Source organism: Dendrobates tinctorius, unplaced genomic scaffold, assembly GCF_039654945.1.
Source record: "Dendrobates tinctorius isolate UK_male_01 unplaced genomic scaffold, ASM3965494v1 ptg000065l, whole genome shotgun sequence".
Taxonomy (NCBI): Eukaryota; Metazoa; Chordata; class Amphibia; order Anura; family Dendrobatidae; genus Dendrobates; species Dendrobates tinctorius.
In genome coordinates, this window is record NW_027361733.1 from 8,220,658 (window position 1) to 8,236,309 (window position 15,652).

The 15,652-nt window shown below is 42.0% G+C and overlaps 1 protein-coding gene and 1 long non-coding RNA gene across 5 annotated transcripts in view; one reads left to right on the forward strand and one right to left on the reverse strand.

The window, feature by feature from the left end:
• Positions 1 to 15,652, reverse strand: part of RIPOR3 (RIPOR family member 3) — a 234,104-nt gene that overhangs the window by 95,442 nt on the left and 123,010 nt on the right. For all 4 annotated transcript variants that reach the window (XM_073580601.1, XM_073580602.1, XM_073580600.1 and 1 more), the window contains 3 exons: positions 12,402 to 12,455; positions 7,583 to 7,732; positions 3,819 to 3,882 (listed from right to left, as the gene is read on the reverse strand). In XM_073580601.1, coding sequence (XP_073436702.1) covers positions 3,819 to 3,882; positions 7,583 to 7,732; positions 12,402 to 12,455 — 268 coding nt within the window. The remainder of the gene's footprint in view (positions 1 to 3,818; positions 3,883 to 7,582; positions 7,733 to 12,401; positions 12,456 to 15,652) is intronic.
• On the forward strand, positions 11,025 to 12,416 carry LOC141094710 (uncharacterized). Its single transcript, XR_012233160.1, has 2 exons — positions 11,025 to 11,152; positions 11,756 to 12,416. It is a non-coding gene; the product is annotated as an uncharacterized lncRNA (long non-coding RNA).

A 15,652-nucleotide genomic window follows, 5' to 3' on the forward strand; every position in this document is an offset into this window, starting at 1 on the left:
TAGGCAGAAGGGCCTGTCTGGTCGTGGACCGCCTAGTCTGTTACATTGTTAACAGAATCGGTGTTCTCAAGACACCCATACTGTTAAGAGTAGTGACGGAGCACGAAGTCCCCGACTCCGTCACTTACTTCAGAGGGCTACGGGTATCATTAGAAATATTGGTCTTGTAGTAAATCTTGCTTTCCTCCATACAGGGTAATATTAATAATATATCCCCATCTGGTACTTGGGGACGGGGACAACATGGGCCTGTGTGATTTCCAATGCCAGGGCTGAATTTCAGCCCCAGTCCGTACCTGCTGATAGGACTTGATTTGTAAAGGCACACACCTGTCTATTTAAGACCTCACAGCTCACAGGGCATGTCAGACTCATGAGGTGAAAGGAACTGGCCAAGGAGATCAGAGACAGAATTGTGGCAAGGCACAGATCTGGCCAAGGTTACAAAAGAATTTCTGCAGTACTCAAGGTTCAAGCACAGTGGCCTCCATAATCCTTAACTGGAAGACGTTAAGGACCACCAGAAGTCTTCCTAGATCTTGCCATCCAGCCAAACTGAGCAATCATGGGAGAAGAGCCTTGCTGAGAGAGATAAAGAAGAACCCCAAGATCACTGTGGCTGATGCACAGATGCAGTAGGGAGATGGGAGAAAGTTCCACAAAGTCAACTATTACTGCAGCCCTCCACCAGTTGGGCCTTTGTGGCAGAGTGGCCCGATGGAAGCCTCTCCTCAGTGCCAGACATATGAAACCCAGAATAGAGTTTGCTAAAAAAACACATGAAGGACTCCCAGACTAAGAGAAATAAGATTCGCTGGTCTAATGAGATGAAGATAGAACATTTTGGTGATAATTCTAAGCGGTATGTGTGGAGAAAACCAGGCACTGCTCATCACCTGCCCAACAGTGAAACATGGTGGTGGCAGCATCATGCTATGGGGATGTTTTTCAGCTGCAGGGACAGGACGACTGGTGGCAATTGAAGGAAACATGAATGCGGCCAAGTACAGAGATATCCTGGATGAAAACATCTTCCAGAGTGCGTTGGGCCTCAGACTTGGCCGAAGGTTCACTTTCCAACAAGACAATGATCCTAAGCACACAGCTAAAATAACAAAGGAGTGGCTTTAGAACAACTCTGTGACCATTCTTGACTGGCCCAGCCAGAGCCCTGACCTAAATACAATTGAGCATCTCTGGAGAGACCTGAAAAAGGCTGTCCACCAACGTTCACCAGCCAACTTGACGGAATTGGAGAGGATCTGCAAGGAAGAATGGCAGAGGATCCACAAATCCAGGTGTGAAAAACTTGTTGCATCATTCCCAAGAAGACTCATGGCTGCACTAGCTCAAAACGGTTCTTCTACTCAATACTGTGCAAAGGGTCTGAATACTTATGACCATGTGATATTTCAGTTTTTCTTTTTTAATAAATTTGCAAAAATTTCTACATTTCTGTTGTTTTCCAATCAATATGTGGTGCAGAGTGCACATTAATGAGAAAAAAGATGAATTTTTTTGAATTTATCAAATGGCTGCAATGAAACAAAGAGTAAAACATATAAAGGGGTCTGAATACTTTCCGCACCCACTGTATAAAAAAATAAAAAATATAATTACCGTACTCTTTTAAAGAGGCTCTCGACTACTGGAAAACTGCAGCTTAATTAATTAAGGACCCTAATTAAAATAGAAACAATCTATACTCACCTCCCACAGTTTTTCTGTTCCAGTAATGTCAGCACCGCTGTTATCGGAGAGTGATGTGACTTGTGTCACATGCAGGCTGCAGCCAATCAGTGGCGGCTCAACATCTTTACTACTTCATCAGAGGAGACATCCGTCCTGATGGAAAATTGATGAGCTCGGTGGTTGCAGCCTACACGTGACACAATAAGTCATGTCACTCTCTGGAAACAGCGGCGCTGACATCGCCAGAGTTTAGATTGTTTTTATTTTAATTGGGGTCCTGGATTGACTAAGCAGATGGTTGTTCAGTAGTCAACAATCCCTTTGAAGAATATTTAAATTTTGAAAAGTTTTTTTCCAAAATCGGCAGATTGGTGGGGCATCATAGAATAAGCTATCTGCTGAGCTACACACTGTTTGGGGGCAGGGCCGGATTTAAGAGATGGGTGACCCGGGGCCCATTTTGGAGGGAGCCCCATTTTTCAAGGTGTTGCAATATGTAATGCAACAACACAAAATGAAACGAGCGCAAGTTTATTTACAAAAATCATTTATGCAGAGTAATTCAGGTAAAATCATTCATTTTTTACAATCCAGGCACTTTCCTTGATTTTCGTGCTGCAAAATCACTAATGATGTCACTAAAGTAAAAATTCACGCAGTATATCTGACTCGATGCTCATGATAGCCAAATTTACAAGTCGTTGCTGCTTCATGGATGTCCTTAATCGGTTTTCAACTAATTTGAGTTTTGAGAAGGAACGCTCACCACTGCAGCTTGTTACCATCAAAATTAGATATATCCTTAGTGCTATCTCAATATTTGGGAAAGTGTCCTGCACACCCTTTTCAATGATAAGCTTGTACATGAAAAGTTCAGTGCTGATATCTTTTGGCTCCTCGTCTGTGAATAAATTGGCAAATGTTACAAACTGACACAGTTCATCGATAAATGTAATGTCCAAGTCATTTGAATAAGACCTGACGAGTTACTCTGCTGTGGCCTTAAGCTCGTCTGAACAGTTCTTTCAGATGGCTAAAAAAGCTAAATTTGCTTGATATATCTTTATATGCTTGAAGACGTTGGTCAAGAGAAGCGATAAACAGATCAATGATAGGCAAGAAAGTTTCTGTTCTGTATTTTTCAGAAGGGCTGAGTTGTACTTCTTCCGTATGGCCATAATCCAATGGATTGAGACACACGTTTCGGCGCCTGTGTCGAGTTCTCGTCTGAATATACTCAGATGAACCAGACAGCTCTTTGCCTTGCTTCTCATAAATTTTGAAGGAGTCACGCTTTGATGCAACATAGTTTTTTAAGCTGGTCAGTGGTGCCACAACAGTGTTTAGATCGAGTTTTGCGTGTTGCAAATTTTTACTAGTAGCATCTGTTCTTTGCAGGATATCATTCCAGAAGGTGGTGTTAATACCAATTTCAAGATGATTCAGTGACTGAAGATCCAGAGTGAAGTCCTGCCGTGCTCTGCGGTGGAGAATCCTCTTCTCGTGCCTCCTTCCTCAAAGGTAGCTGAACTGAACAAACTCTCATCTGATCTAATCCGAGGGAGCGATATAGCTGAATAGGTAGCGCGGCGTGCCTAGAAGCTTCTGTTGGGATCGGAGAAGGCGACTGCATGCCATAAGCTAAGCATTAGGTACAGGTACTAAGGAAGTCTGTCTAGCCAGGTCAGTGGATGCTGATGCAGGTGCCATGACTCTGCCGCTCTGCGCCATCCACTGAGATGTAGGACCGTAGCCAGGTCCCTACACTTTCAATAGTTTCACTTTTGTTAAGTGTTCTTTATCATTAGAAACGGTTCACAGCAAAGAGAGATGTGTATTCTACATGTTTTGAGATATTTATCCCTATATTGGTGGGAGGCCCCCACTTGGTGGGAGGCCCAGGGCCCGGGCCCCTTGGGCCCCCCCCCTAAATTCGGGCCTGTTCGGGGGTGTATTGCGCATTCGGAGGGGATATCAGGACCTGGACCCCTGCCAAATTGCAGGCAATTAAAGTACCTGTCAAATAAGAAATACATGTTCAAAATGTAGTTACTCTTCAACATTAGATTTCTAGCGAGATTGTACCACTTTCTGTTTTTACCCTGTTTTATCCCTGTGGGATTTACCTTTCATCTTAATGAGGAATTCTCCCAGGTGGACTTCCAATGCTCCCTCAATCATACACATATCCTACAATTAGATACAAGAAATATAAGATTACATTTGTCTGGAGCCGGTGCTGTGACATCCTGACTGCGCTCTCAATATTACTCAGCCTTAAGAATCTATTACATAAAACCCAGTGGTCACAAACACAGATGGAGACGTGACGCTCTATCAGATGTAGGGGAATTTATTAGGACTGGTGTTTCATACTTCAGTCCTAAATTTGCATTCTCCTTAGGGTATGTGCACACGCTGCGGATTCTGCTGCGGATCTGCAGCGGTTTTGGCCCTGCGGATCCGCAGCAGAATTAGCTGCATTGTACAGTACCATTATATCCTATGGAAAATGGAAACCGCAGTGCAGACGGTGCGGAATTTTCCGCTCGGTTTTTGATGCGGTTTCCAATCCGCAGAAAGAATTGACATGTCACTTCTTTTCTGCGGATTCCGCTGCTGTTTGCCATCTCCTTTATTGTAGAGGTGATAAACCGCAGGGCAAAACCGCAGGCTAATCCGCAGATAAACCGCAGGTCTTTTGACCTGCGGATTTACCTGCGGATTTTGCAAAATCCGCGTGGAAAGATTAGCAGACCAATCCGCAGCGTGTGCACATAGCTTTAGGAATTTTGGAGCTTCTTAGGCTATTTGTGCAGAAAAAAAATTAAATCTCTGCCTGCTCTGATTTTGCACAAAATTTATCACATTGATTGGTCCGCGGACGCCTGGCCACTTCTTCTAAACACTGCCAACTTTCCTTGTCACTTTTAATAAATGCCAAAAGACCCGTAAAACTGGGATTCCAGAAATCAGTGATAAGCCGTAGTGAAATCTGCCAGCAAGTGTTAAATTTCCTTACAGCGCCACCATAGGTGAAATGAAGCATTACACAGTGTCCTTTTAAATCAATGGATTGCCTGTATAATATGGGATGGAACCGATCCACCAAAGTACGAGACGCTTCTTGTAAACGGAAAATACAGAATCCCCCTCTATTAACTCGTAATTAGTACCTAACAGTAACATAAGAAACTTAGTTTTCTAAACTAGATGACCCCTTTTATCTAAGCAGAAGGAGAAAAATAAACTGTAAATCTCCTGTTAAAGAAGGATGCACAGGAGAAGACGCGTGGGATAGATCAGTTTACACATACTTAGGGAGATGGTCATGCTACTTGCGTAACCGAGAAACAAGTTTTGATCCTCCTTGTACTGTGATTGCAAGCATCCCACTTTTGCAATTTTTTGCTTATTAAAATGTTCAGCCATTCTTGATCTATTCACGCTTTTCTTTTGTTTACAGCTTGTTGCCTAGGCGACCGACCACTGATGTCTAGCTTGTATGCATTGCTCTGAAACGAGCCTGGATTAGGAAGTAGCAGTGCGCTCCAGCGATCCTGGACAGCTTCAAAATAGTGTTCTCAGGTGTAATAGTAAAGACCTTAAAAGCACTGCGCATGAACTGCTGTCTAGCAGCTGTGGTTGGTCTCCAAGGCAACAAGCTGTAAACAAAAGGAAAGTGTTAATATCTCCAGAACGGCTGAAAATTTTAATTAGCCGTAAATTGCCAATTTGCTTTTATTTACAAGCACTATCCAACAATTTATGAAGATGAGAATAATTATCCCTGTAACCTGTGTCAACTGTCACCTATCCAGTGTTGCCATCAGCATTTTTAAAGGGGTCAAAACTGCTGACAGGCTCACTTTTAATGAAAAGGTTTATAATACATCGGATAACCAAGACTTTTCCGGTGCACCGGAAAAATACTTCCCAAGTCGTCAGTAACATATTGCAAATTATTGCAGTTTTGTAGATCCAAGTAAACTTTGTCCATATTATTATAAGATTTTAAAAATTAAAAAAATATATATTCTAGCCCTTTAATAGAAAGCTACAGAGGTCGTGCTTAGTACAGTGAAGTCACAAGGTTTATGCAGAGATGTCACCACACTGGAAATGAAAAAGGCCAGACGGCCGATCCTATTAATATCCCAGCTGCTGGGGTCTCTCGGCTCATTTCCATCAAGAATCTGCCGTACATATAGAGACAAATAACATCTGTCCTGCCTCATTCTGCACACGTGTATCTGGCATGTCCTCACTGTTTATGGACATTTTCATCCTGTTGCGCTAATGTAAGGCAGATGCCTGCTGGACTCCAGGGTAGGACATGATATATAAGGGACTCATGAATGTCAGTGGAGCCTCTTTACATACAGATATATTAATGAATAGTGAACACATTGTCATCATTATCAGCCCAGGCTACTTGTCCCCTGCAGATACGGCTCTGAATATATTGAGGCGCCTTTAATTCTAATTTTGGGTCCTAATGAAACAACTAAATTATAAGATGGGTATTGCGAAAGTAAGGAAATGAAGAGTGGAAAAAAAAAAAAATCACAAATATGCAGCGGCTTTTGAAATATTAATAATTTTCTTTTGTTTACAGCTCGTTGATTAGGAGACTGACCACCGCTGCTACCTAGCTTGTGAGCACAGCGTTGAAACTGGCCGGGATTAGGGCGTAACGGCGTGTTTCAGCGATCCTGGCTGTTCTGCTCTCTCAATATAGGGCAAATATGTTTATATTATGTGCTGGTTTAGTTAGCACCATCTAGTGGTGGCTGAATTTATAGCTGTGTCTTTAATAGCATTTACAGCCTGTGTCTTTAACAGAGTGTTGCAATGTGGGATTGAAGCAATGTATCTGGGATGAGAAAAATGTCATTTTCTTCTATGTACTTCATGGGATGCACGTGTTTATTTCTACTCAGGTAACTCCCCTACTTGAGTTCGTTATCCGGGTAAAGCATATCTGGTAAGATTAATGTCTTTCTTGGAATGCAGTGTTACAGAGATGTTATTACCTGTATAGTAGCCAGTGCACAGCAGATGTAATTAGACACCTGTGTATTACATGTAAATTTTGCATCACATTGTATATTTCCTGTAATTGTGTTAGCTGTGTGATCCTCTGCTCAATATTTACCCATGTTGTTTGTATTCTTTATAGTTTTACCACATGTTCTATACTCTTCACCAATAACTAAGTTAGACTACAGAGAACGGTCTGCTTATTTTGGAAGATAGAAGGTGGTTTATGCTGTATGCTAGAGTGCACACTGTGTCAACCTGTATGAAGGCAGAACATTGGCCTGCTTTGAAAAAGGTCAGAAACAGTAAACAACAGAAAAGAGCTTGTAAGCAATGATGATGTTCTGCTGTCTAGCATCAATGGTCGGTCTCTAAGGTAACGAGCTATAAACGAAAGGAAAGTAAAATGTTAATATGTCAAAAACAGCTGAAAATTGTAATAAGCAGTAAATCTGACAATACCCATTTATAAAGATGAATACAAGCAGGCCCCAAATAAGGAGCATTCCAAATATATACTGTATGTAACCAAGTTTATTAGCCTTAAAGGGGATCTACGGCCTTAGGCTACATGTCTGCCGTCACTTTATATGACTGCAGGCTTGTGGATCCTCACATCTGTAAGGATTCGCCAGCGCCGGAAGCGTGCAGGTGCGTGACCGCAAGTATGTGATTTTCCTACATACAGTCACGTGCTGACTAGACGTGCGCGGGTGGATACGTCTAGTCAGAATGTGACTGGAAGTATGCAAATTGCATACTTGCGCTAACATGACCATGCAGTACAGAATATTTCAGGATTATAAGCGTTTTCTGAATGGAGTCACAACATTAAAACATATCCCACCTCAGTGCACTCCTGGAAGTTCTTGCTCAGCTCTATGAGACTTTCCCTGGATGCTTTTGTCGATGGAGACAAGGAAAATGCATGTTTCATGTTGCATGTCCCAACACGTAGCCGCCATTGTATGCAGTAGGTTTCATACAGCTCTTCAATCTGGGGAAGGTGAACTTATTTATTATATTAGTCAGGGTGCTCGGTACTTCATACATAGAATGTATGTATTAGTTTATTTCTAGCTGCTGACGGAAGAAGAGCCTTAAACTGCTAGGAACAATGTTTTTGTGACAATCACACAGTGTAAACAGGCCGTCGATCACCCTGAGCACAACTGAGCAAAACACTTGTTCATCAGATAAAATGATCTTTTTCACGCTGCAAAACAGATCATCATTCTCGGCAGCGCACCTTGCTGCATTTTACAGAACTAGCAAAAGCTATGAGCTTTCAGAAATCATGCACACATGGCGTTTTTTTTCCTGACTGAATTGGAAAACTGCTGCATTTTTGAATACTGCAGCATGTCACTTATTTCAGAGTTTTTGCAGCGTTATTTTACCCACACAAAGCAATGAGTAAGTCCAAAGTCACAGCAAAAACGCAGCAAAAAGTGTAGGCATCAGAGTGAAAAAAAGCATACACAGCAGTATGTGAAACCCATTTATTTTTCTGATTTTCCCAAGTTTAAACTATAATGTCTTGGTTTTCTCATCTGAGAGTGATAGGATTAGTACAGTTTATTTAATTTAGGCCGGTTTCACATTTGCGCTTCAGGGCGCAGCGACGGCCTGCGCACGGCCGCCGCTAAGCCCCGCCCCCTGACGCCCCTCCTCCGGTAGCTCCGCCTCCGGGCGCATGACGCTGCATGCGTCATGCGTCCCCTATCTTTATCACTGAGGACGCAGGCCGTGCGCAGTATGCATTTGGCGGCGCCTGCGTCCTTTTGACGGTGCTCCAACCAGCGCCAAACGCAACTGTTGCAATTTGATTGCGCTCGGCGCACCATCAAAAGGACGCAGGCGCCGCCAAACGCATACTGCGCACGGCCTGCGTCCTCAGTGATAAAGATAGGGGACGAATGACGCATGCAGCGTCATGCACCCGGAGGCGGAGCTACCGGCGGAGGCGCGACAGGGGGCGGGGCTTAGCGGCGGCCGTGCGCAGGCCGTCGCTGCGCCCTGAAGCGCAAATGTGAAACCGGCCTTAGTGATGTGTAAAGTAAACGTTGGCTGACCAAGGTGTGAAATTGAACAATAACGGATCAACTCAAGGGCCAACCAAAGTGTGAAAGTAAACAGTGTCCTACAAACTTAATGCTCTGCCAGGTAAACTATGCCTGACCAAGTCACTTGCCCCCCACTGTTACAGTTGCAATTGGAAATTTTTTCATGAAATCTTGAACTTTTTTTGTTCAGAATAGTTGCTATTTTTTCAGACATAAAAATCTTTTTCCATTAGATAAATGAATCAAATTGACATTTTTTCCAAAAAGGTTTTATGGTTTCACATATGTATTGCGTTAGTGACCTAACACCTTGCATCATCCATGCTTGTATGGTTGGAAGCAAAGCTGATCTTTGGGATCCTGAAAAATGTGTAAAAAAACACAGGAAAAAGACTGCTTTTGGTAACCAGCTTCTTTTCTGTCAAAAACCAGTCAAAAAACGCAGCAAAAATGCAACATGTGAACACAGCCTTATAGATTATCCAGGCGTATCGTCTGCCTGTGTAAACAGGCAATTAAACAATCACTGACTGGTTAATGCTGTAAATTGGTTAATGGCAATGGGATACATAATGCCTTTTCTTTTTACTGGCATTTTTCAGACAGTTTTTAAGAGTTTTTGCACCATTTTTGAAAGCTTTTTTTGCAGTCTTTTGGTTTGACAGTGCCTAGCATGGACTGAATTCCTTCAGGAACTGCTTAAAAGAAGTGATAAGTGATGTCACTTTACTTTTTTCCCCCATGAGTTTTCAGAAAAAAAGTCTAAAAAAACTTCTTATAAGCATACACAACAGAACAAAAGTGGAAAAGTTTTCCAAGAGTTTTTGAAGCAGTTTTTGAGGACGGTTTTGAAGTGGATTTGCTGAAAAAACCTCAGAGAGAAAAAGCTGCGTGTGTATATAACCTTACCATTAATACATGAGTGGTTTTATTTCGGGCAGTATCTCAGGTCACCAAATGATGACTGCTCTGGGTTATCCAGTGAGAGCATACTACACCTCTGCACAAGACAGGAGCTTCCATGACGGGGGTAGCCCTTTTCTTACAGCATAACGTCCTATTATGTGCGGCTAACTATTAAGCTGCGTTCATTAAAATAAAAATAAAAACATGATAAAAAGAAAAAAAAAAGAAAAAATAACGACTCCCATGTCTGGTTCTCATCAGTACACCTAGAGGTAACAAGCTCTGCGCAGTGTCAGCTCCATAGGTGAGGCCAGCACCGCATGAGAAAGGACAAATCCTCGTTGTGTAACCTGATCGACTGTAGCACCGCGACCGGCACAGTCGTGGAACGTATCATCCAGAACAATGCATTTTATAATGGTCACGTTTGGCGTTCCGGAATCCGGCAGCGCAGAGAATATTATCTATACTGGCGACCTCCAAATTACTTTGTAACGCAGAGCTGTTTCCTGCCAAATGTAGCACATTCCGCTCAGGCCATCGGAAGACAAGGACTTTCCTAAATTACAATTTATTGGAGAGGAAAACCAGCAGATAGGATGGAGACAAATGACCGAGATAAAAGGGCTGCTCTCCATCAAGGTCACAGCGCCGGAGTTTCCGAAGAAGAATTGGAAATGACTGTAATTCAGAAGCCTTCTCTATTCCCCATAGGCTGCGATGTGCAAGAGGAAAAACGACAAACATTTTACGACTATTAGGGCTTGTTCACTCATTGTGGTTTTTTTCGTGAGTTTTTGCAGTGTTTTTGTGTGCTTTTGTGTTTACATGGGGCTTTATCGCGTTTTTGACGCTGCAGTTTTTGTCTCTCGTTGGTATGTCATAATTTAAATAAAGCTGCTTTGTCTTTTATAAGAAAATAGGGGGGGAAGCCAGCACTGCTTAAGGTTAGAACGCATAAATTGGAGTGCATATGCACATAATGTCTAGCTGTATTCAAAAATATTGAAGCGGCGGGGTGGCTCAATTGAATTGATCAATTTTTTTGCTAAATATCTCATTTTTGAATACAGCTAGACATTATGTGCATATGCACTCCAATTTATGCGTTCTAACTTTAAGCAGTGCTGGCTTCCCCCCCTATTTTCTTGTTGTTGGTTTGTGGCTCACCACCACTGTTGCCGTGCACGCTTGGTTATGTCCGCCATAATTTTTCTGTGTTCACTGTGATGGATTAGGCTGCTGTGCACACACACGGCAGCCCCGCCCTGCCCCAAGCTTTATTTAATTGTGCACCTGTGTCTGGACCAACATTGCCCTTCATCTATGTTTGCTGGTCAGGCAATGTGTGGAGGCCATTCCTGATATGTCTGTGTTCAGACCTGGTTGGCCTTCATCTGCACTTGCTTCATCTGGCTTCATGGGAGCGATCCAGTAATGTTCAGGTACAGATTGCACTTGATGTGGTCATGCTCTAAGTGTATTTAGGAGGCCGTAATGGCACAGCATTTATTAAAAATATATAGAGTAGGACCCCCCATATGAGATTGCCTTGGCGTGGCGGGGTGGCTCAATTGAATTGATCAATTTTTTTGCTAAATATCTCATTTTTGAATACAGCTAGACATTATGTGCATATGCACTCCAATTTATGCGTTCTAACCTTAAGCAGTGCTGGCTTCCCCCCCTATTTTTTGTCTTTTATACTTCTTGGTATTTGGATATGACAAAACTTTTAATACAGTCATATGTGGATTACATGCATTTTTATGCCTTTCCACTGCAAAACGCAACGTGTGAACAAGCCCTTACTATCACTTTTGGAAAAAAATGATGCAAAAATATTGATGGTTCTAATAAATTGCTATCTCTTTTCTTTCGGCCTCATTTAGATGTCCATCTTTCAAGTACATGTTCTGTGTTTTTCTTGAATAGATCACGTATCCATAACAGTCTATGGACATGTTCACATGACGGTTATATTGTGGACCAATAAGACATGTTTCATTTTGATCTAATATCACCTCTTGCAATTTTTTTTTTCATAGGTGAAAAAATGGATGTCACACTGATGGCAAAAAACAGACACACAGACAAAAGAAGATGAACATGGGATCTAGGACATTGATGAAAATTTTCTGTTCCTCCACATTTCTACAGTACTTTGCTCCTTTTTTAGTGGCTTTATAGTATTTGTACCTTATTCTCTGTCAGTTTTGCACTACTTTTTTTAACTTGTCTTTCTTTTTTAAGTCTTTTATTTTTCTATTTTTGGTGCTAAAAAGTCACAAAAATTGGTTGAAGGCAAAAAAAAAAAAGCCGTTATGATTTTGCGCTAAATTTATGGACCAAGTGACCCATTTTGAAAAATCTCCTGCAAAAATCATCAGCAAATAGCACAAGGCAAAAAAAAAGGAAAAGTGACTTCAATAAATCGCAAATGATTTATCAGGCCCTTGGAGTTTAGTTTTACCAGCTTGCAGTCTGCAGCTTATGAGCAGAACTGAGTAAGAACTGCAAAAATAGAAAAAAATGTGGCAGGAATCTATGTGTCATAAGACGTGTATTTGAAAAATGTATGTAGCGGCGGCGATGACATGTGTCCCCCAGATGTGGAAAAATGATGACGCCGGATCATGCGCCGTGAGGCTGTGCCCCGTCACCTAAAAATATGTAAATAATAAAAGCACTTACCTTACTAATGTGAAACTCCAACTTCCTAATGTGTCTTTCAATTAACCGAATTTCCTTAAAAATGAAGAACGAAAGATTACCTCAGTCAATTTACACATGAATTTGCAAAGTCCGGGCAGATGTTTAGAAGTTCAGGTTATTGCATGGACATAGCATTGAATGGACATAGCAGAGTATGAAAACCCACTATGTGAATGGCTCCCAAAATTAAAAGGTGATCCTGCCGAAGGTTTCTAATTGTAGCTTAGGGGTCATTCACATGTCCGATTTTTCCACGTACGAGAAAAAGAAAATGTAAAAATTGGACATGTGAATGAGTCTTTGCTATAATCATTCAATAATTCCAGATTTGCTGTAATGTAAAAAAATTGCTAAGTCTCAGATTCTATATAATGGTTCTTTCACACGTCCTGATATTTCTGGTACTGGATAAGACAGTACCGGTGATATCCGTGTCTGTGTGTACATGTGTTTAATACGTGTGGCAACCGTGTGCCGCCTGTGTACCGTATGACATGTACCGGTGCCTGTTGGCCTCCATCTTGACTCTTTTGAGGAGGTCGTGGAGGATGTGATTCAGAAGAAGTGTAGGGCTATAAATGAACAATAATATACACCCACTATACGAGCTGTTCTTGAATCAGAAGAGCACATTCAGCAGCCGTCTAATCCTACTAAGGTGCAAGAAGGAGAAATTCAGGAAATCGTTTGTGCCTACTGCTCTGGATGTATAACAATTCACTAAGGGTGAAAAGATGGCTACGACCTAGGGCTGGTGCACTATGGGAAATGATCATAGATTTGTGTACCTTTGTTTGTTACGTATTGTGGTTAGTCATGTGCAAGACCTGTGTCTAGTACCGTATTTTTCGCACCGGACCATAAGACGCACCACAAATTTTGGGGTGGAAAATGGGGAAAAAAAAATAATGTGTCAAATGGGGGTCCGTCTTACAGTCCAAATTCAGCTTATCAGCGAAGGGATCAGCACAGGTAGAGGAATGGTCACAGGGGTCGTTCGGTGGTCCATGCTGGTGCGGTGGTGGTGCTCTGTGTTGCAGGGGTGCTCTGTGGGGTGGCTGTGCTCTGTGGGGTGGCTGTGCTTTAACAAAATAAATTTTGGGCTTTAACAAAATGCCGGCGGAGCCCCCCACGCAGCACAGAGCCCCGCTGCAGCCACACTACAGAGCCCCGACACCACCGCACCACAGAGCACAGGGAGGCTGCATTGGGACCGCTGCCACGGGACCACCGCAACAGGATTTGTAAGTATATTGCGACCATAAGATGCACCCCCATTTTCCCCAAAAAATTTTTGGGAAAAAAGTGCGTCTTATGGTCTGTAAAATACGGTAATTAATCTATGTAATGCTGTTTGTAATGTTTTGTTTGTAATGCTGTTGTAACGCTGCTGTGATACCATAATTTCCTTCGGGATCAATAAAGTGTATCGTAACATGGAGAAACAGGAATAAAAGATAGAAGATTCAAGATAAGAAGGTGACGTGGACACAGAAATCGTACAAGATATTTAAGGCTTCCACCACGTGCCCATACTAGAAAGCGCCTGTCTTAATCCTGCTCATTTAGACACTGTTCATATGTTCAGGTTTTAAATACATTAGATAGGGACTGCTTCAATACGGATTACCTTGACGAGGTGGAGCAGCTTGGCATACATTTTTTTGCAAAAAAACGTATCGACTAAATACCCTGTATTTGTTATTACCTTTTATCAGCACTTGCTGACTACTATCATATGTCTTACTGCAAGGTATTTTTGCACATTTGTCATTCTGTGCTTTTTGCTTGTGTTTCAGTCAGGGTGGTGTGAATATTGTCCAACAGACTTGTTCACATTTGTGCATGTCACATGTGTGTTTTTAATCCAGTTTTTTTCGTGCTTATGCATGATTTGAGAGACCCCACCCCTCTCTTGTGTGACATGCACATAAGGAGCTGTCTTGCACCACATGCCCATACTAGAAAGCGCCTGTCTTAATCTTGCTCATTTAGACACTGTTCATATGTTCAGGTTTTAAATACATTAGATAGGGACTGCTTCAATACGGGTTACCTTGACGAGGTGGAGCAGCTTGGCATACATTTTATTGCAAAAAAACGTATCGACTAAATACCCTGTATTTGTTATTACCTTTTATCAGCACTTGCTGACTACTATCATATGTCTTATTGCAAGGTATTTTTGCACATTTGTCATTCTGTGCTCTTTGTTTGTGTTTCAGTCAGGGTGGTGTGAACATTGTCCAACAGACTTGTTCACATTTGTGCATGTCACATGTGTGTTTTCAATCCAGTTTTTTTCGTGCTTATGCGTGATTTGAGAGACCCCCACCCCTCTCTTGTGTGACATGCACATAAGGAGCTGTCTTGCACCACATGCCCATACTAGAAAGCGCCTGTCTTAATCCTGCTCATTTAGACACTGTTCATATGTTCAGGTTTTAAATACATTAGATAGGGACTGCTTCAATACGGGTTACATTGACGAGGTGGAGCAGCTTGGCATACATTTTTTGCAAAAAAAAAACGTATCGACTAAATACCCTGTGTTTGTTATTACCTTTTATCAGCACTTGCTGACTACTATCATATGTCTTACTGCAAGGTATTTTTGCACATTTGTCATTCTGTGCTCTTTGTTTAAGTTATTTAAGGCGTTGTCCACTACTAGGACAACCCCTTATTAAACTAAATGTTCGGCCTGATAAAATAATGATGCCTATACTCACCTCCCATGCCAGCTCTGTTCCAGGGGTGTAGGCACTCGTGGTTCCGGGGCTGTGATGCAGTGTTATGACACATGATTTCCGACCCCCAATCAGCACTGGTGTCACTGTCTCCTCCTTCGGACAAACTGAACATGAATTGGAAGTCCAGGCTACAGCCGATCCCTGACTTCTTCTTCATGCCTCGGCATAGACATGACTGGGGATTATAGGAGCAAGACGAAACTGGACGCGTTTTGAATGAGTGCTTTGTCAGACCCAGTTGAAGAACACAGGTTCAAATGCATTCGGTTTCACCTCCCAGCACCCCTAATCCCCAGTCAAGCCTATGCCTAAGCATATTTCAGTTTTGCCATATCTGTTTTAATCATGAAATAAAGGATTTGATTTTATGGATCAAAGCTGGACTCACTTCCATCACAAATAGCAACTTTGTTGTATTTTTCCATGTGGAAAAAAGCAGTGTGTTATAGTAGCATCAAAATAAATGAGATTTCTAAA